This window comes from Pocillopora verrucosa, chromosome 9 (assembly GCF_036669915.1).
Source record: "Pocillopora verrucosa isolate sample1 chromosome 9, ASM3666991v2, whole genome shotgun sequence".
NCBI lineage: Eukaryota > Metazoa > Cnidaria > Anthozoa > Scleractinia > Pocilloporidae > Pocillopora > Pocillopora verrucosa.
In genome coordinates, this window is record NC_089320.1 from 3282026 (window position 1) to 3303866 (window position 21841).

Genomic DNA, 21841 nt, shown 5'->3' on the forward strand with positions numbered 1-21841 from the left:
CACTTCAATTATACAATTATCTGAATACGAATCGAATTTTCGAAATCAGATCCAGAGTCTCTAATTTTATGCCAATTGCTTTTATTTGTATTTGCATTTCAACGCAAACAATATTGTTACGGTATGGTTTAGAAGACTGAAAGAACGCTAAAATCCCACAAACTCAACTATTTTATTAACCAACGAACAATTTTAATATTCTTATTAAAGAGCGACTCCTAAAAGAAATACGGTAATTATCCTTAATCAACTCACTTAAACTCAATACAGACTCTAACTTGGCACACCACTGACACAATCTCACAGTTGTCAACAAGTCTCCTAAAAACATTTCTCTGAAGTATATCACGGTAACTCTCACGGTATAGCTTTCCAGACATTTCGTCACTGCCCGCAACATGACAAAAACAACAACTACACGGCTAATTCCTTGTACACATTTTCAACGTATTCTAGAACATTCCGGAAGCAAGTTTGTGGCAAGCACCAGCACCGTTTGAAAGAAAGGACTTCCACTGATTGCCGATTTCCAACGATGTTGGTAACTTACACGAGGTTGATTGTCAAATTACCTTTCGTGACCAAAATCGTAATTGTCATATAAAAGAACAACTAGCGAGTTCATTAAAAGTTGATGGAAAAGACCAACGCAAAATCTAGAAATATAGTTATCAAGTTGTTCACTCTTTTCTTTACATTCCCCTCCTTCATTGTATCTCTGAATGCACAACCTGGATTCTTATTCCAAGAATGACCTTCCTCATTTCCTTTTGTCTCCAGCAGTAAATTAGTGGATTAATGTTTGGCTGATCGGGCAAATAATTGCATTGTAAAGGCCTGTAGCTATAACGGTAAGACAGAAACAAAGTGGAAGAAAGCAAATAACAACAGTACCGACCACAAACAAAGTTGTCTTCAGCGCCTTGTTCTCTTTAGAAAATCTTTCCATTTCTTCTTGGGGCAGTCGTTAATTTTTTTATCTTCTCTTGGTGGCGATGTGTTTCTCGATACATGATGCAGTAACTAAAAGCAAGGAAAAGAATACGTGACACAGTAAGAAGTCCTGCCAAAGAACGTGCTACTTTGACCATTTCCATTCCTCTTAAAACCCCATTAATGAACGAAATGATCCAAACTACCAAAACTGCTCTTCTCATATTATTATCAGTTATAATGTTTGAGTATTTCATCGTAAATTTGATCGCCACGAGTCTCTCGAAAGTGACCAACATTAGATGGAGGTATGAAGCTGTTTGCAATACAACCACAGATACCTGATAGCATTTCTGAAGTATCTCACCGTTACTGAGACCGAGTAGTAGGAAAATCTGCCACAGGATAAAGAATGGCTGGCAAAATAGACCAGTTAATACATCGGTCACCGCTAAACAGGACTGCAAGATGTTGCTGTTGGTATGGAGTTCAGGCGTCGCTTTTACAGCCCTTATCACCAGCACGTTGAGCAGAACTATGAAGGGACAAGTAATTGTGTTGATGATGATTATAATCATGGAACCAGCCACCGATGGAACATCTCCTGACTCGCCTTCTTTACTGGCCATGTTTGTAACGTTTGTATAACTAAACAAGGAAAAGTTTACTTTGTCGAACTGGAACCCCAATGCAAATTAAATCAAGTCTGTCTCTTGAAACAACTGTCTCTACCAGACATTCAATCTCGAGTGAAAACGAAGAAAATTAAAAGCAAAGTATCTCCTGGGAATTACTCCTCAGTCCACATGTGTACAGCAACAAAACAGGACAAAAGTGAATTGGAAATGCTTGACGCCACCCAATTGGATGGATTTCTCTGAAGCACTGTCCAAAACGAAAATCCTAATCAAAAACTGATTGCGGTCTCTTTTTAATTAGATTTTCAGAAAGCTCTAATGTGTTTTTATAAGACCAAAATCGTTTTAGCCGGTAAAAGGCTTGAAGGAAATTGTCACGATAACTGGAAATAGTTCTATTGCTTGCTAACTTCTCATGTTACAACTTGTGGAGACTTCTTCGTTTTCTTTCGCAAGACAAATATATCGCGCATGTTAAGCTCAATAGTTTTCGTCTATCACCTAATATTTACATAAAAAGAGAAATATGTACTAATTCATTCGACATCTATTGTGCTACTGCGCCATGGGCTTAAAGAAAAGTATTGCGTCGCAGTTTTTTCCTTGGCATTGTTATCTGTCATGAGTTTAAACCTCACCGTTTTAGCTTAATAATATCAGTTTATTGACTCGTTTCACATCTGTGGTTCCGTAATTTTATAATTTGTGTTTTGGTAATGTGTAAAACTCGGCTACTTCTTCCATGCGGTATTTCGTCAGATAAATCACTAAACTAATCCAGTATGACAGAGCAAGATATTAAAATTATATAATGAGTCTCCCATAAAAGGTTTCAGGAAATAGATTTCAAGAGTACATTTCTAGTAGGTAGCCGCCACCACAACGCAATATATGTCACAGATTCAGTTTTTATTTGAATGCAAATCTAATCTAACGAGAAAGAATTAGTCAGCTAATGAAACACGAAACATTTATCGGAAGATGGATAATAAAAAAAATCCTGCATTATGTGATGACGTAATTGAACAGCGTGATCAAGCTATCAGGGGCCGAAGCGATTTCGACTTTTAAAAATACATTTGGCAAGATCTGAAGAAAACTGATCAAAAATTGACTTCTTTCACTTATGGATTAACATCAATCTATGGGTAGAGCTTGAGGGAAATCCATCAGATTGGGTGGCGTTTAGCACTTCCGATTCAGCTTTTTTCTTCTCGTTATTTTATGTATTTTATTTCTTGCTTTCGCTCACCTCATCATGTATCGAGAAACCTGTTCGCCACAAAGAATAGATAAAAGCACAGCAACTTCCTTAAGAAGAAGTGGACAGATTTACAAAAAGGCGCCTAAGACAACTTTTTTTTGTAGTCAGTGCTGGTTTCGTTTGCCTTCTTCCACTTTAGTTCTGTCTTACTGTTACAGCAAGAGGTCTTTATGATATTTGCCCCATCAACCTACCATTGATGCAACACAATATACTATGCTAAACCCGCTCGACAATCGACTGATTTACTGCATGCTGGAGATAAAAGGAACTGAGAAAGGACATTATTGGAATAAGAACTCAGGTCGTGCATGTAGACATTCATTGAAGGAGGGAAATATAATGAAAAGGGCGAACATCTTGAAAATATATCTAGATTTTACTTTGGCCTTTTCTATCCACCGATAAATGAAATTCCTTGGTCATTTTTTTTTTTATACGACAATTACATTTTTGATCAGAAGACATGAATCGATAATTAATTTTATGAAAAATTACTAACATGTTTGGAAATTGGCAATCAGTCGAAATAGTTTCATTCACACCGTACTGGCACTTGCTCCAAATTTCAAATGTCATCATGACTTTTAATTTATCAAAGAAAATTTGATGGTTTTAGATGTTGTTAGATGCGCCATTTGATTGGCTAGTAAAGAGCGCTATCGCACAGGGTATGTACTAAGAAAATCTATGTCAATCAAGAAATAGAAGAAAAACGGCTACTTTATTTGTAAAGTTATGAGAGAGATATATTTTTTAAAAAAGAAACAGAGAACTTTTTCAGGGAGGGGAAATGTATTCAGCATCACGCTCTATAACAGGCCTTGTCGTTATTTCACACATCGTTTCCATGCCTTCTCTTAGGAGATTTTGCGTCATGAAACGCTGCCATATATGGAAAATAAAAGGACAGCGATTGTCCTAAGAAGAAGCGGAATGACTTACCAAAGAGAAAAAAGGCATTAAAGACAATTTTTCATTTTATTTTTTGTACAGTTATCTTTTTTTCTTCTTACAGCTTTTTCTGCCTCATTTTTTTTAGCCACAGGCCTCTATAATATTTTTCCTATTATTTAGTATTCATATTTTCATATTCCATGTTAAACTTGCTTGTTATTCCATGAGCATGATTTACTGCTTGAGGCAGAAAGAAATAAGAAAGCCTCTATTTAGAAAATGGATTCATGTCTTGCATCCAGGTATTCAGAGGTTTGTAGCCGGGGAAACTAAGCAAACAAATCCGAAAAAGATACTGTACGAAAACAGATCATATACCAAAATTGCCATATACTGATCACGTAATGTAATAGTCCTGCTTCACAAAATAAAGGATATATGTATCTATGTATGTATTTATGCATGAAAGATGCCAGCTGTATGATCTAAAGATAAAATGGAGCAGTGAACGAGAAAAAATTCCCCTAAAAATTCAAAGTTACTTCTTTTATTTTGAAGCTTGTCAAAAAGGAACAACAGATGTGAAAACAATGAACCTTATTTAAGTGTCCAGCTAGCTAAGAAAAAAAAAATACGACATGTACATGCCAAGGCTCTCCATTGTTTTATTGAAACGTTTTGAAGGTTTGGTGAAGAAAATTAAATTAGATTTACAAAACTAAATTAATACACAAAAATATAACTAGATTCAATAAAATCTGGTTCTCAGCAATTTTACGCAAGTACGACAACAATTACCCGATGATTTTATCTAAGATCATAAGATAACCGGCTGTCAGTACTTTCACTGAGTCTAACATTAATTATATGTACCAAAATCGCTAACTCTCATCAGCTTTGCTTAACATTACGTCAATTACAATATGATACAATCCCCTATTTCCGTACTTGTAGCGTACAAATTCATTATTTATGATTAATTCACGATCTTTAGCAAATTTATTTCAATGAATAGAGGGCGATTTTCTATCAAAAAACTCTTTTTGAGTTTTTTTGTTTTCATTTTATGATTTCCGACAAAATCAACAACCTCATGAATTACGGCAAGTGGAAGCATTTGCACAGTTAAGTGGATCGCTTCTGTAAAAGCCTCCGGACGACAGCACGGTACTAAAAGGTTCATGTGATCTTCAGTGGATATTTAACGCGCATAACTACTCCGAGATTAATTTACAAACGCTACCAAGATGGCTAGTGTAGAAGGCGAAACAGCTTATGTCCCTCTAGAGGTTGGTTACATTACCACCATCATCATTAACAGCATCACTTTTCGCTTCACAATTCTCCTCAACGTGCTAGTAATAAAGGCTGTGAAAACGACCCCTTGACTCCGCCGGATCCAACAGCGAAATCTTGCTTCTTGAATTATAGACTGGTACTATCTTTTCGCAACATCCACTAATTTCATTCAAACGCGATTAAAACATAGGCAACTTTTTGGTCAGAAGTTCATTTCAAACTAATTACCAACCTGGAACTTTCAAATGCGCTCGCTCACAATGCAAAACCTTTCTTTTCTTTCGTAGGAAATCCATTAAGATCGCTGGACTTATCACCTGCCCCTCCGCCAATACCATATACTGCATAACTTGCACTTTTTGCAAAAAGTTATACATTGGTGAAACGGGAAGACGACTTGGTGACCAACTCCGAGAACACCTTCGCGACGTAGAAAGGAATGACAAGGACGCATCTAAACCAGTCGCTGGACACTTTCTTGGGACAGTTGTTGAGTTCTTATCTTCTCTTTGTGGCGAGCAGTTTCTCGATACATGATGAGGTAAGCGAAAGTAAGAAAGAGAATACATGAAATAGCGATTGGCCCAGTCAAATAACGTGCTGTATTGACCTTTCCCATTCTTAAAACCCCATAAGAGGACGCAATGATCCAAACTACTATCACTGCTATCTTCATGTTCTTCTCAGTTATAATGTTTGAGTACTTCATTGTAACTTTGATGGCTATGAGTCTCTCGAAAGTAACCAACATCAGATGAAAGTAGGAAGATACAAGAATAACAAGTAGAAACGAGATAAAAGAAGCTCCAACCGTCTTACTGCTACTAAGATTGAATATAAGGAAAATTCTCCACAGGATAAACAATGGCTGACCAAGGAGACCAGTTAATGCGTCAGTCACCGCTAAACAGGCCAGCAATATGTTGTTGTTGGTACGGAGTCGAGGCTTCGTTTTTACAGCCTTTATCACAAGTAAGTTGAGAATAACTGTGAAGGGAAAAGTGATGGTGTTGATGATGATTATGATTAGAGAATCAGCCATCGATGGGACATCTCTGTCGCCTTCTCTTCTGGTTATGTTTGTGGTGTTTGTAAAACTAGCCAAGGAGAAGTTTGCCATATCGAATTGAAATCTCAATGCAATTCAAGTCTGACCCTCGGACCAGCTTTTCCAACCCGTCTCTCACTCTGGCATAGTGAGTGGTAAAAGCATCTCCTGGCAATTGCTCCTCAGTACACATGTGTACAGCAACAATACAGGACAAAAGTGAATCGGAGATGCTTGACGCCACCCAATTAGATGGATTCCTCTTAAGCTCTGTCCATAACAAAAATCGTAATCAAAAACTGATTGTGGTCTCTTTTTAATTAGATTTTCAGAAAGCTGTAAATGTGTTTTTATAAGTCCAGAATCGTTTCAGCCAGTGAAAGCTTGAACAAAATCGTCGCGATAACAGGAAATAGCTCTGTCGCCAGTTAACTTCTCGTGGTACAACTTCAGGAGACTTTTTCGATTTCTTTCTTTAGATAAATATCCCGTGCATGTTAAGTTCACTAGTTTTCGATCATTAACTAATATTTGCATAAAAAGAAGAATATGTATTTTCATTCGACATCTATTGTGCTATTGCGACATGGACTTAAAGGACAGAATTGCGTCGCAGTTTTTTTTCGGCAGTGTTATCGTTCGAGAGTTTAAAGCTCATCGTTTTAGTTTAATAATATCAGTTTAATGACTCCTGTCGCATCTGTAGTTCCGTAGTTTTATAATTTGTGTTTTGGTCATGTGTAAAACTCGTCTACTCCTTTCACGCAATATTTTGTAATTTAAATCACTGAACTAACCCAGTATGACAGAGCAAGAGAATAAAAATATTGAGTTTCGCACATAACAGGGCTTTCCATCGGATAGAGAGGTTCAGGAAATAGATTTCAAGAGCATACATTTGTCATGAGTAGCCGCCTGAGTTTTCATTCTTATCTAGATATTCAAAAGTCTCAGCAATCATAAAACAAACTGAACTTTAACAACCTCCGTAAACTGATCAAGAACGTTTTCTCGATGCAATTTTCGGTTTGCTTACAGATTCAGCTTTTGTTTGAATGCAAATCTAATCTAACGAAAGAGAATTATACAGCTCATGAAACACGAAAAATTTATCGAGAGATGGTAGGGAAAAAGTCCAGAATTATGTGATGAAGTAAGTGAACAGGCGATCAAGCTATCAGGGGCTGAAACGATTTTGACTTTTAAAAACACATTTGGCAATATCTGGAAGAAACTGGAAGTCACTTTTGGATTAAGATTAATTTATGAGCAGAGCTTGAGGGAAATCCATCTTATTGGGTGGCGTTTAGCATTTTCGTTTTAGCTTTTGTCTTCTCGCCATTTCATCTATTCTCCTTCTTCATCGCGTTCTTCATCATATATCTAGCGGCAGTTCGCCGCCGAGAGAAGATACTGAAAGCACAGCGACTGCCCAAAGGAGAAGATGTTTGTATCCGGTGCTGGTTTTCTCTGCCTTCCACTTTATTTCTGTCTTATTGTCGCTGCAAGAGGCCTTTGTGATTTTTTCCCCATCAACGTACCATTGATGCAACATGATGCATCATGCTTAAGTCGCTTGTTAATCCACTGATTTCAGTACTACTGAAGACAGACAAAATCGGATCCCAAGCCTTTATTTTATTTGAATTGCTTTTATTTGTATTTGCATTTCATCGCAGACACTATTGTTACGGTATAGATTATCTGACAGAAAGAACGCTAACATCCTACAAACTCAACTATGTTATCAAACAACGAGGAAGTTTCTTATTAAGAAGCGACTCCTAAAAGCAATAAAGTAATTATCGTTAACCCTTTAACTCCCAAGATCTCATTAGTAATTCTCCTAACTGTCTGTCATTCAATTCTTCTGATGTAAATTTGGAGAATTTGGTATTGGATCAATTAATAATCCTTTAATTGATATTTTACTTTATTCTCATCACTTCTATGCTTGATATTGTATTGATATTGTAAGGAGAAATTCTATCTTAGTCACTCTTGGTAGGTAAAGGGTTAATAATCTCACTTAAGTCCACTACAGACTATAACTTAGCCCGCCACAGACAAACTCACAGTTGTCGAAAAAGCTCCCCGAAACAAAATCTCTGAAGTATATCACAGTAACTCTCTCGGTATAGCTTTCCAAACAGTCGGTCACCCCCGGAAACAACAAAAACTACTACAACACGACTGATTCCTTACATACATTTACCACGTATTCTAGAACGCTCCGGGAGCAGATTTGTGACAAGCACCAGCACCGTTTGAAAGAAAGGACTTTGACTGATTGCCGATTTCAAACGATGCTGCTAACTTGCACGATGTTGATTATTGAATTACCTTTTGTGATCAAAATCTTAGCTGTCATATAGAACAACAAACAGCGAGTTGTTTAAGAGTGGATGAAAAAGGCCAACGCAAAATCTAGAAATATAGTTATCAACTTGTTCACTCTTTTCTTTACATTTCCCTCCTTCACTGTATCTCTGAATGCACGACCTGGGTTCTTATTCCAAAATGACCTTTCTCATTTCCTTTTGTCTCCAGCAGTAGATCAGTGGATTAACAAGCGGGTTTAACATGGCACATGTTATCACCAATGGTTGGTTGATCGGGCAAGTAATTGCATTATAAAGGCCTGTAGCTATAACGATAAGACAGAAACAAAGTGGGAGAAGGCAAATAACAACAGCACCAACAACAAACAAAGTTGTTTTCAGCGCCTTGTTCTCTTTGGCAAATCTTTCCATTTCTTCTTGAGGCAGTTGTTGTTTTTTTATCTTCTCTTGGTGGCGACGTGTTTCTCGATATATGATGACGTAAACAAAAGCAAGGAAAAAGATACATGTTAGAGTAAGAAGACCTGCCAAAGAACCTGCTACTTTGACCATTTCCATCCCTCTTAAAACCCCATTGATGAACGCAATGATCCAAACTAATAAAACTGCTCTCCTCATGTTATCACCAGTTATAATTTTTGGATATTTCATCGTAAATTTGATCGCTACAAGTCTCTCGAAAGTAACCAACATCAGATGGAGGTATGAAGCTGTTTGCAATACAATCACAGATACCTGAAAGCATTTCTGAAGTGTCTTACTGTTACTGAGACCGAGTATTAGGAAAATCTGCCACAGGATAAAGAATGGCTGGCTAAAGAGACCAGTTAATACATCGGTCACCGCTAAACAGGACAGCAAGATGTTGCTGTTGGTACGGAGTCCAGGCGTCGTTTTTACGGCCTTTATCACCAGCGCGTTGAGCAGAACTGTGAATGGACAAGTAATGGTGTTGATGATGATCATAATCAAAGAACCAGCCACCGATGGAACATCTCCTGAGTCGCCTTCTTTACTGGCCATGTTTGTAACGTTTGTAAAACTAACTAAGGAAAAGTTTACTTTGTCGAACTGGAAACCCAATGCAAATCAAGTCTGTCTTTCGAAACAACTGTCTGTACCAGATATTCAATCTCGTATGAAAACGAAGAAAATTAAAAGCAAAGGAAATGTGATACCATTAATAGCGAGTGGTTAAAGCATCTCTAGGGAATTACTCCTCAGTACACATGTGTACTGCAACAATACAGGACAAAAGTGAATCGGAGATGCTTGACGCCACCCAATTAGATGGATTCCTCTTAAGCTCTGCCCATAACAAAAATCTTAATCAAAAACTGATTGCCGTCTCTTTTTAATTAGATTTTCAGAAAGCTGTAAATGTGTTTTTATAAGTCCAGAATCGTTTCAGCCGGTGAAAGCTTGAACAAAATCGTCGCGATAACAGGAAATAGCTCTATCGCCAGTTAACTTCTCATGGTATAACTTCAGGAGAATTTTTCGTTTTCTTTCGCAAGATAAATATCCCGTACATGTTAAGTTCACTTGTTTTCGTCCATTAAGTAACATTTGCATAAAAATAAGAATATGTATTAATTCATTCGACATCTATTGTGCTATTGCGACATGGACTTAAAGGACAGAATTGCGTCGCGGTTTTTTTCGCGGCAGTGTTATCGTTCGTGAGTTTAAAGCTCACCGTTTTAGTTTAATGATATCAGTTTAACGACTCCTGTCGCATCTGTGGTTCCGCAGTTTTATAATTTGTGTTTTGGTCATGTGTAAAACTCGGCTACGTCTTTCACGCAATATTTTGTAATTTAAATCATTGAACTAACCCAGTATGACAGAGCAAGAGAATAAAAATATTGATGTTCGCACATAACAGGGCTTTCCATCGGATAGAGAGGTTCAGGAAATAGATTTCAAGAGTATGCTTCTCATAATTAGCCGCTTGAGTTTTCATTCTTATCTAGATATTTCAAAATCTAAGCAATCATAAAACAAACTGAACTTTAATAACCTCCGTAAACTGGTCAAGAACGTTTTCTTGATGCAATTTTCGGTTTGCATCATTAAAACATGAATAAACTGTGCTCAACTTGTATTTTTTCTTTTTCCCCTCCCATCTCAGTTAAGTTGATTCAAATAACAGAAGATTGCGTGGAAGAAAGAGTTTTACACATTAGCCCAACGTAAGTTATTAAACCACGGCACCGAATATGAGACTGGAGTCAAATTTATCGATATTTTTAGTCAAAGTCCTCGCTGACGAACCTAAAACGGTGAGCTATAGAGTCACAATGATTCGCTAATAAATGGCGATGAAATAGCCACGATATAAAAACCAAACCAAAACAGATGTCAAATAAATTGATTTATATCTTACAGATCAGTTCTTATTTGAATGCAAATCTAATCTAACGAAATAGAATTAATCAGCTCATGAAACACGAAACATTTATCGAGAGATGGTAGGGAAAAGTTCTGAATTATGTGATGAAATAAGTGAACAGGCGACCAAGCTATCAGGGGGTTGAAACGATTTTGACTTTTAAACACATATTTGGCAATATCTGGAAAAAACTGACTAAAAACTGACCTCAATCACTTTTGGATTAAGATTTATTTATGGACAGAGCTTGAGGGAAATCCATCTGATTGGATGGCGTTTAGCATTTTCGTTTTAGCTTTGTTCTTCTCGCCATTTCATCTATTCTCTTTCTTGCTTTCGCCTTTTTTCATCATATATCTAGTAGTAGTTTGCCGCTAAGAGAAGATAAAGCACAGCCACTGCCCAAAGGAGAAGATGTTTGTATTCGGTGCTGGTTTTCCTTGCCTTCCACTCTATTTATGTCTTATTGTTGCTGCAAGAGGCCTTTGTGATTTTTGCCCCATCAACGCACCATTGATGCAAAATGATGCATCATGCTTAAGTCGCTTGTTAATCCACTGATTTCAGTACTGCTGAAGAAAAAAAGAACTGAGAAAGGTCAATATTGGAATAAGAACTTAAGTCGTGCGTGTAGACATCCAGCAAAGTAGGATATAAAGGAGAGATTTAAGAACTCGAAAGTATATCAAGGTTTTACTCTAACCTTTTTTTTGATTCCACCGATAAACGAAATTCTTTAGTAATTTTTTTATATCACAGTTAAATTTTTGATCAGAAGACGTGATTCAATAATTTATTGTCATAACAACATGACAATTTAATGAAGAAAATTTGATTGTTTTAGGTGTTATTGGATACGTCATTTGATTGGCTAATAGGAAATGCTACCGCACAGGGTTCGATAACAGCCCCAACTACAAAGACAGTTGTCTCAAGTGCCTTGTTCTCTTTGGTAAATCTTTCTGCTTCTACCTCAGGCATTTGTTTTGTTTTTATCTTCTCTTGGTGACGCAGTGTTTCACGATACATGATGAAGTAAGCGAATGCAAGGAAAAGAACACATGAAATAATGAGAAGGCCAGACAGAGCTCGTACAACTAAGAATTTTAAGCGACAATTAGAAATATCTCTAATACCTTCGCCGTCTCAGAGCAAGACCACAACGCCGGACATCAGCCAGTCTACTGGAACGAAGTTAAGTTTATTGATCGTGATCTTCATTACTACACACGTAAGGTCAAAGAGGCAATTCACATACACTCTGATAACATCAATAGAAACAGTGGGATTAAAAATTCCAGAGGCATGGATGCTCGCGACAACGGACCGCCAAGGGCACAAATCAGCGAAACAGCGAGGAAACGCCCCAGACTACACTCCAGACTCTTGAAATTGAACGCCGCCATTTATTACCCATTAGCCACTTTTTTGCTCTTCGTATCGAACAAGCACTTTTAACATGGGTAATTTCTCACTTCTTCTTCAAATGCTAATTTCAGTTACGGGGAGGGCACGGGAAAAATTTCTCGAGCGACGGAATTTTTTTTTAAAATTGATTGCGCGAATCGCACGCAAACTGAAACATTCCGCGCGTTGTAATGCTTGTTGCTTCTTTGATTGATTCCGAGAGACTCATTGCGATTAAAATTAAAAGTGTTATTAGTAGTTTAAATCATTACTTTTTTCATGGGGTTTGAAGAGAGATGAAATTGTTCGTAGTAGCACGTTCCTTTACAGGCCTTCTCGTTATCATGCGTATTCTTTTCCTTGCTAACGCCTACTTAGTCATGCATCGAGTTATAGCATGGTTTGGTTTTTCCTGACGCTTGAGGCCAAGTAATTCCAATAAGTGTGTCGGATTTGCATAGTTTCCTGAAAACTACAGAAGAATTGCACAACTGTTGGCTAGCAATGATTTGTTCCTTGTAATGTTTTATTTGTAATAAGAGCCTTTCAGGTAGCCCCTTGTCAGCCACTTCCTTTTTCAGGGCGATTAGCATACTGGCAGCATGTCAATTATCAAGACGATGATCGCTTCATTTTTAACTCAATATGTTTTTTTTATCGCTTTAACATGTATAAAATCAACGCATTTGCCATCAATTCGATGCTCGTAATGTCTCAATGATAGTTTTTCGTTGGTTCAAGAAAGCCAAATTGATTGCGTCCCTAGTCTTTTTCTCACAAAAGTCTTTTTGGGGTACGTTCGCTACTTTTCTCACGATATTCTTTACGGTGGCCAATTTACGTTATCAACTCAGTTGATATTACTAAATTACCATATCTTTTTCACTAAGATAGATCCGTTGAAAATAAGCAAAATAAATATCCTAGCCGGCCGATTTTCCCTACGTTTTTTTCTTTTCTTTCTTGATCACATCAAAGGAAAGCTCAGTTTGTGGTTAATGGTTTAGAAAAATTATGCGTAAATTTGTTTTAATGCAAAGGTCTTTGATATCACGCTGAAAATGCATAAAACTGTCTATGAACCTTTAAGAATCATTTGTAATAAATACTTTGCGCATGATCTCTTTCTTGAATAGAATGATAAATTGCTAACTAATGGCTCATTTTCTCTCACATGTGTTTAATTCCATTTCTAGTACTGGTATAACTGATAAATTCCTTGAACAGACATTTTGTTGAGCGGTTCGAATAAAAGAAAAATTATGGAATTGGGGTCTATTATAGCTTGCAATGCAGGCGTCTTAATAGGTCGAGCTAACGTTAAAGCTCGCATCGTCTATTCGAGCGGCCATATTTGATTTGGAGTTAGAGTGGACGATGGGGGGTAGGGGGTGGGGGAAGGGCGACGAGACGCCTGCTCGAGGACGAGGAGGCTGTTGAAAACCAAAAAACCCCCTGATTAGCTGCGCTTCACTCCATTTCCAGAAAAAAAGCAGGTAACCAATCAAAATATTAATGAGGTAAACCAAAACAGGAAGGACTGTCTTCCGACAGAATCAAATACACGTAGAGCCGATAAGTGAGACGGCGAGGCAGTTTTTTCAGCCAGGAAAGAAATGGCTTCGAGAAAACCTAATCCGCTGTCACAAATATAAGCTGATATTTGCCGCACTCTATACTTTTCAAACGATAATCCTTAAGTATAGCTGCCGTTAATCTATTTGACGATTTTTCTTCCATTTGATCGTAAACGATACTTTGAAGCAACAAACAACTGCACTCGGAAGTTTACCCACCATAATTTTTTTGATGCAAACTGGCATACTCTGGTGAAACGGAGTGGCTGTTTTTACATCAACCAAAAAATGTCTTCACCGAAACGTTCTTTGCTGACGCAAATACGAGTTGATATTTGCTGCACTCTTTACCCTCTACACGACAATCCGTGAGCGTACCTACCGTGAATCCGATCGAAGATGTATATTCCATTTGATCTTATATCAATGAAGGCAAGCTTTAAAATAGATTAAAGGATGTGTTTCAACCTCATGAAAAAATTTAACCGGTAAATGGGAAATAGTTCGCGAGGATTTTCGCGAGATAATGTCACTGAGTATTTACAGGAATGACATTGCTGAAAGGGTGCGGATGGTGTCGTCTAGATTTTTAAAAGCAAATTTCTGTATGTTTTCCATGGGTGCTGCATGATGGGTATATTGCATTAGATATGTAACTTCTAGCCCCCTTATGTTGTGACAAGCAAAACCAAATCCTATCTTAACTGGGTTGAAATCAGTCTTTTAACCATTTTAACACTGATTAATTTACGTTTATTCAAATAAATTTAGCATCTTCATACGAAATAAATTAAGGCAGATGTGAGGTTTAATGATTTTTTTCCAGAGAAACAATGTGTAAGATCTTTCAAGCTGTTTTTTGTAGGCTTTGACTGACCAGCGCTTCAATGTGCACGTTTTTCCACTGGACCTCTCCTCGTGCTTAAATTAAAACAATTCCTGATTATGTAATGAGCGTTTATTGTTTGGAAGCCACAAAATATTAGTTTCGTTGGACTAATAAAAGAAGTTTGAATAGGAAACATAATCCAAAAAGAGCTGGAATAGGTGAATATGGAGATGATGGGCACCGATTTCGATCGAACGTTAACAATTAGTTTATCTCCCACAATAAGGCAACAGTAAGACGGCAAGGTAAGCTTCTAATAAAACTAACATCACTCGGGTGAAGCTCCAGTATAACGAATACATTTCTATCGATATTTTGATTAAGCAATGGTCATCTGTAAAAAGCTTAGCGTCTAAACAGAATCTCTTATCATTCAGAGGTTCGAATTTTATCTTTTATACGCATCCTTTCTGGATGTTTTCATCTTTAGTTTCAATCAAGTAGGTGGTGAACCAAAAAACATTAAAGGGAAAGTGACAGGCTCTTTTAACTGAATTACATACAGCTCTTTTTTCGCTCCACTTACGCTGGCGTATGTTCCCACTTGACTTTTTCTCGCGCATAAAAATACAATAGTCTAGATTTACATAATCTACAACACTTTTTTAATTTTATTGGATGGTACAAAATGTTAGGTTGATGCAGCTAAAGAAAAAGGTAAAATGGGACGAATAAACAAGAAAGATGAAACACTAGAGAGAGATTTAAGGGTTGGCAACGAATAGGAAAAAATTCCATGTTTGAGTTTTGTCTCTCTGTCCATCCAAGGTGCTTGTAATCATGAATTCGAATTTGATAAAGAGCATTTGCTTAAGACCATTATTGAACTGAAATGATATTCCATGAGTCTACCCTGTATTAAGCGGAACCGTACAAAGCCGTGACACTGAATTAAGCGGTCAGTTTTCGTTAACAGTTTTGCTTTTCCCATTTTGCTTTGTTCTTTATTGTTCTTGTGCACATGTGGACTGAGTACTCATTCCCAGGAGATTTTTAAGTCATTACAAAAGAAACGTCAGATTTCCTCTGCCTTCATCTTCCGCCGATTTCATGCGAGGTCAAACGTCTGAAAGAAACAGTTTTTACGAGAGACCTAGTTTACTTGGATCAAGCTTCCGATTCAACATGGTAAACTTCTCCTCGGCTAATTCTACAAATGTAACAAACGTAACCAGTAGAGAAGGCGACACAGCAGATGTCTCTTCGATGGCGGGCGCTATAAATGTAATCATCATCAACACCATCACTTGTCCCTTTACATTTCTACTCAATGTACTTGTGATAAAAGCTGCGAAATCGACTCCTCGACTCCGTACCAACAGCAACATCTTACTGGCCTGTTTAGCGGTGACTGACGCCTTAACTGGTCTCCTTGGCCAACCATTGTTTGTCCTGTGGAAGATCTTCCTATTATTCGGTCTCAATGACAGTAGAACAGTTGAAAACTGTTTTGTCACAACTGTGGTTGTGATTCTAACAGCTTCATACTTTCATCTGTTGCTGGTTACTCTCGAGAGACTCCTTGCGATCAAATTTACGATGCAATACCCAAACTTCATAACTGATGAAAAAATGAAGAGAGCAGTGTTAGGAGTTTGGATCGTTGCTTTTATCATTGGGGTTTTTAGAGTTCTAAACATGTCCTTATTTGTACGTTTTTTTTTTCTGTCCTTCTGACTCTTTCGTGCATTCTTTTCCTTGCTTTCGCCTGCTTCATTATGTATCGAGAAACATGTCTTCAACGAGAAAAGATTAAACTCAACAATTGCCCCAGCAAGAGGTGGAAAGATTTACTAGAGAGAACAAGGCGCTTAAAACAATTATGTTCGTAGTTGGTGCAGTTATTATTTGCCTTCTGCCACTATGTTTCTGTCTTATTCTTTTATTTACATGCTTTTGTGATATTTGCCCTACCATTGCACCGGTGACGCAAACGTGTGCCATGTTAAACTCACTTTTTAATCCGCTGATTTACTGCTGGAGACAAAAAGAAATGAGAAAGGTCATATTTCGATTAAGCACGCAGGTCGTGGTTGCAGGTATCCAGTGAAGGAGGGCAATGTAAAAGAAATGGTTGACAATTTAATGAGTAAACATGGGAAATTTTGCTTTCGCCTTTTAAGCCACTGGATGAACAAACTCTGTGGTTATTGGCTTTTATTGACGTTAAATTTTAGATCACGACTGGTGATCTATGAAAAACATGCATATTTCCCCAGTGTAAGATTAAGATCAAAATGGCCACAAAAAAATGAATGAGCCATCCACAATTTATGCAGTACACTTCAGTAAGTTTTTAGCTCACTGTACCAGCTTAAATTAGCCCACGAAAGGTTATTGCCAGTATTCATGCCAACTTTCTAATCTTTCCCTATTCTTATGTAATACTTTTTTCGTTTATTCTGCTTATTTAACCTTCCTCAAGTAGCACCAAAGGTGTATTTTTAACTCCCAATAACATGCAACCCGTTCACTCGTATGCAGATAAATGTTTTTGATTGGCCTTTCGGCCACACGTACCCGGTGAATACGGTTGATGATTTTGCAACCTTTTTGAAACGTATACAGTGACGTAACGATGTGGCATCAAGTCCTTCCTGCGGGAGACATTACGATATGACAGCCAACAGAGATCTCGTTTTTTAGACTTCCGAGCAACACGTGTTGAAACTTCAACTTAGCAAACACAAATGCCGATTATATTTATCGCAGGCTCAAGTTTCTTGATAGTGCGCATGCTCTGTTGAAAAAAGCGTTGATATATCCGGATACATATCGGGTACGTGAGGACGGACTAAAACGATTCGATGGCGTTATTTGTGAAGGCGATATTTTTTTGTAAATATGCATTGAGAAAGTTGCAGATTGAAAAATATCCAGATATGTGTGGAAATGGCCATAAATATAATTATTGGTTAAGAATATATGAAAGTCATATATTTGAACTGCTCACAAATATAATTATTGTTTATTTAAATCAACTTCTGTAATCCATGCGCGAGAAAAAGTCAAGTGGGAACACGTGCACATAAAAGTGGAGCGAATCGACCACTTAGGCCCTTATCCACTTGACTCATTGCTTGATGTACAAGTGATTTAGAAAAAGCAAATCATTTGACTTAATTTTTATGGCTACTGCCTCCTATAGAGGCGAAGCCATAATGCTGACCTGTTGAGTGAGTGAGGGTAACAATAGAATACGAACGACCTCTTCGCGATCGTCCACAACGAGGTCTGCTGAGTTTTACTCAATATTTCTTACTATTGGCTTTTGTTTTTTTCGGATCATCTTCGGTCTTCCAACGCTCATCTAGTGACGATTTCTGAGAATTCCTTCGAATTTTACACGGAATATTAGCAGATAATCAAACTGCTTTTTGGTGCTACTTACTGTTTGCCTCGTAGTGTGCTACTGAAAACGATGAACATCTTTCAATCATTTCAAAACAGCGAGTGAAAAAATAAAGCTTTACCTTGCAGAAATGTTTTGAACGGAGTGATCTGCGCATTATGAAAATTTATTTAAAACTTTTTCTCTAAATGGGGAGTACTTTGCTGTCTAAATCAGCGAGTTATTCCCAATAGATCCGAAGATACAATTTTTCAGTTCTAACTGTGGCACTAAAACTAGTGATAAACATCAAAAAATAATTTCACATTGGCGTCTGCGGTACGTAATTGAAAAAGAGACTTTTCCTTCCAGAAAAATCTGAATAGGTTTAATCTGCACATCGTAGGAACTTAATGTTCCACTTTACTTTTTCTCACGCATAAAGTACAATAGTCCACATTACCATAATCAGCAACGTTTTTATATTTTACTGAATATTACAAAATGTTAGTTTGGTTCGACTAAAGAGAAAGGTTAAATGGAACTAATAAACAAGAAAGATATAACTCTATGGAAAGATTTAAAGGTTGGCTAAGAATAGGGGAAAATTACAAGTTTGAGATTTTTGTCTGTGGTCATTCCTGGTGCTTGTAATGATAAATTCGAATTTGATAAAGAGCAATTGCTTAAGATCATTATTAAACAGAATTGATATTTCTTAAGTCTACCCTGTATTAAGCGGAACCGTACAAAGCGGTCACCTTGTGTTACGCGGTCAGTTTTTCGTTTACAGTTTTGCGTTTCCGATTTGCTTTGTTCTTTCTTGTTCTTGTGCACCTGTGGACTGAGAACTCATTCCCAGGAGATTTTTGAATTATTACAAAAGAGCAGTCAGATTTCCTCTGCCGTCTTCTTCCACCGATTTCATGCAAGGTCAAACGTCTAAAAGAAATAGTTTTAACGAAAAACCTAGTTTACTTGGATTAAGCGTCTAATTCAACATGGCAACCTTCTCCTCAGCTAATTCTACAAATGCTACAAATACAACCAGTAAAGAAGGCGACACAACAGATGTCCCTTCGGTGGCCGGTTTTATAATCATAATAATCATCAACACCATCACATGTCCCTTCACAGTTCTACTCAACCTACTGGTGATAAAAGCTATAAAATCGACGCCTCGACTCCGCACCAACAGCAACATCTTACTGGCCTGTTTAGCGGTGACTGACTCCTTAACTGGTCTCCTTGGCCAACCATTGTTTGTCTTGACGAAGATTTTCCAATTATTCGGTCTCAGTGACAGTGGAACAGTTGAAAATTGTTATTTCACAACTGTAGTTGTGATTGTAACAGCTTCATACTTTCATCTGATGCTGGTTACTCTCGAGAGACTCATTGCGATCAAATTTACGATGCAATACCCAAACTTTATAACTGATGAAAAAATGAAGAGAGCAGTGTTAGTAGTTTGGATCCTTGCTTTTATCAATGGGACTTTTAGAGTTCTAAAAATGTCCCTAGTTGTACGTTTTTTTTCTGTCCTCCTGACTCTTTCGTGTATTCTTTTCCTTGCCTTCGCCTACTTCGTTATGTATCGAGAAACACGTCTTCAACAAGAAAAGATTAAAACTCAGCAATTGCCGCAACAAGGAGTGGAAAGATTTACCAGAGAGAACAGGGCGCTTAAAACAACTGTGTTTGTAGTTGGTGCTGTTATTATTTGTCTTCTGCCACTTTGCTTCTGCCTTATTCTTTTAGTTACATGCTTTTGTGATATTTGCACCACCATCGCACCGTTGGCGCGAACATGTGCCATGTTAAACTCACTTGTTAATCCACTGATTTACTGCTGGAGACAAAAAGAAATGAGAAAGGTCATATTTCGATTAAGAACGCAGGTCGTGGATGCAGGTATCCGGTGAAGGAGGGCAATGTAAAAGAAATGGTTGACAACTTGATAAGTACATATGTAAAATTTTGCATTTTATGCCACTGGATGAACAAAACTCTTAAGGTGTTTTTGACCGTTACGTTTTTGAACACGCTGGCGATCCTTTAATAACATGTAAATTTCCCCAGTGGTAGGTGTGGACGCGAATGTTTTTTAAAATGTGCCTTGAGAAAGTTACGGATTTAAAATTTTTCAGACATGCGTGGACAGGGCCATAAACATCACTATTTCTCAGAGGGTACAGTAACGAATTCTACAATCTGATCGGTTCTAAGCGCGGTCCTTATTTTGCTATCTCTACCCACGGGCACGGTAACGCTTTCGTGAATCGCCGGGTACATCCCTACCTTCGTTGTCATTTTTCATATATATATTTTGGTTTTTCCTGCTGGGCAGTATTTTTAAATAAAGACGTCACTCACTACCTCAAGCCGATAAATAACTAGTAATCCTCTCTATTCTCCCTCTCAGATCACTTTGGTGGACAAAAATATTGGTTTCGAAATGAATTTGTATAGGCTAAAGCGTCATTAAATTGGTTGACAAGTGGTCTTAAAAACCATCTGTGATAAATTCTAATCCTTCACAAAAAGTACCTAGAAAGTTAAACGTGAGGTATTTGGTTACATTTGAATTAATCAATGGAGATTTCATTCATTTAATATCTGAATTCCCTCAAAGGATTTCTTCGTAGTAAAAGGGCGAGCGAAGTTATCAGTTCTACAACAAATAAGCTTTCGGTGAGTCTTTCCAAGTCCGTTCAATTTGGACATTTGTACCGTTAATTACTCAAATTGAACAGAGGTTAATCTGCGTACATTCATTAATCGTCGATGAGAGTGAATAATACTTTCCGTAAGATCATTAACTGTTTTTGAAGAAAACATTGTCGTGACAGTCCTTGCCAAACTAGCTCCGTTGTTTTTCAAAAGTATACATGCGATTTTATTTCTTACGCGCTCTCTAATGAAGAGGTGTCAGACTGTGACAGATACTTGTAAAAACAATGTTTCAAAGTTTAGTTTGGAAGCCTTTTAAATCGCCTCTATCATTGAGCAAATAAAAATGTTTCGGCGAAGCTTCTCTCTTTAATTTGCATCACCTCTATTTTACTACCATTTACTCGCTCAAAAATTATTCAGTTTATGGAAGATCTAGCCGTCATAACAGCCCTAAATCTATCATTCAGGTTCTTTTGGAAAGAATTTAGTTAAGTTTGCGGAAAAAATAAAGATATTATTCACTAGCGTAGGTCGATCCGTATTGGCAAAAAACTGTGCCCTCTGTCTTGAGTACCGCCCAAGGCCGGACCTCGGGCACATTTATCCCAATACGGACCTCCCGGCAGGCAAATAACATATATTTATTGATTATCAGTATAAATATCAACTGATGTAATTCATGCGCGAGGAAAAGTCAAGTGGGATCACATGCACATAAAAGTGGAGCGAATCGATAAGCCCTTATTCAATTGACTCATTGCTGGATGTACACGTGGTTTAGAAAAGGCAAATCACTTGACTTGACATGTTTTGCTAATGCTTCCTATGGAGGCGAAGCCAACACGAGAATGCGAACGACCTCTTCGTCCAAAACGAAGTCTGCTGAGTTTTACCCGATATTCCTCGCTCTTAGCTTTTGTTTGTTCCGAAATATCTTCGGTCGTTCCACTCTTGATAAGTGACGATTTTATTCGAATCGCTTCTAATGTTACAAGGAATATTAGCAGGTGATCACACTGTTTTTCGGTGATACTTCTTGTTTGTCTCGTAGTGTACGTACTACGTGTGACAATGAACATCTCACAATCATTTCAGAATGGCGAAAAAAAAAAAGGAAGTCTCCGCCTTTCAGAAATGTCTGAAAG

At 37.5% G+C, this 21841-nt stretch overlaps 3 protein-coding genes across 3 annotated transcripts; 1 reads left to right on the forward strand and 2 right to left on the reverse strand.

Moving 5' to 3' along the window:
* Window positions 1–5485: 5485 nt before the first annotated feature.
* LOC131786870 (adenosine receptor A2b-like) lies at window positions 5486–6151 on the reverse strand. Its single transcript, XM_059103942.2, has one exon. The coding sequence runs from the start codon at window positions 6149–6151 to the stop codon at window positions 5486–5488; it is 666 nt and encodes a 221-aa protein (XP_058959925.2).
* A 2438-nt stretch (window positions 6152–8589) lies between these two features.
* On the reverse strand, window positions 8590–9444 carry LOC131786869 (adenosine receptor A2a-like). The gene has a single exon (XM_059103941.2). It carries the CDS (start codon window positions 9442–9444, stop codon window positions 8590–8592), a length of 855 nt encoding a protein of 284 aa, XP_058959924.2.
* Window positions 9445–19021: 9577 nt separating this feature from the next.
* LOC136283314 (adenosine receptor A2a-like) lies at window positions 19022–19945 on the forward strand. The gene has a single exon (XM_066171910.1). The coding sequence runs from the start codon at window positions 19022–19024 to the stop codon at window positions 19943–19945; it is 924 nt and encodes a 307-aa protein (XP_066028007.1).
* The last annotated feature ends 1896 nt before the right edge of the window (window positions 19946–21841 follow it).

What these genes read in the sequence shown, in the direction of transcription:
- LOC131786869 (XM_059103941.2), bottom strand. Translation starts at nt 9,444, where the DNA reads ATGGCCAGTAAAGAAGGCGACTCAGGAGATGTTCCATCGGTGGCTGGT.
- LOC131786870 (XM_059103942.2), bottom strand. Translation starts at nt 6,151, where the DNA reads ATGGCAAACTTCTCCTTGGCTAGTTTTACAAACACCACAAACATAACC.
- LOC136283314 (XM_066171910.1), top strand. Translation starts at nt 19,022, where the DNA reads ATGGCAACCTTCTCCTCAGCTAATTCTACAAATGCTACAAATACAACC.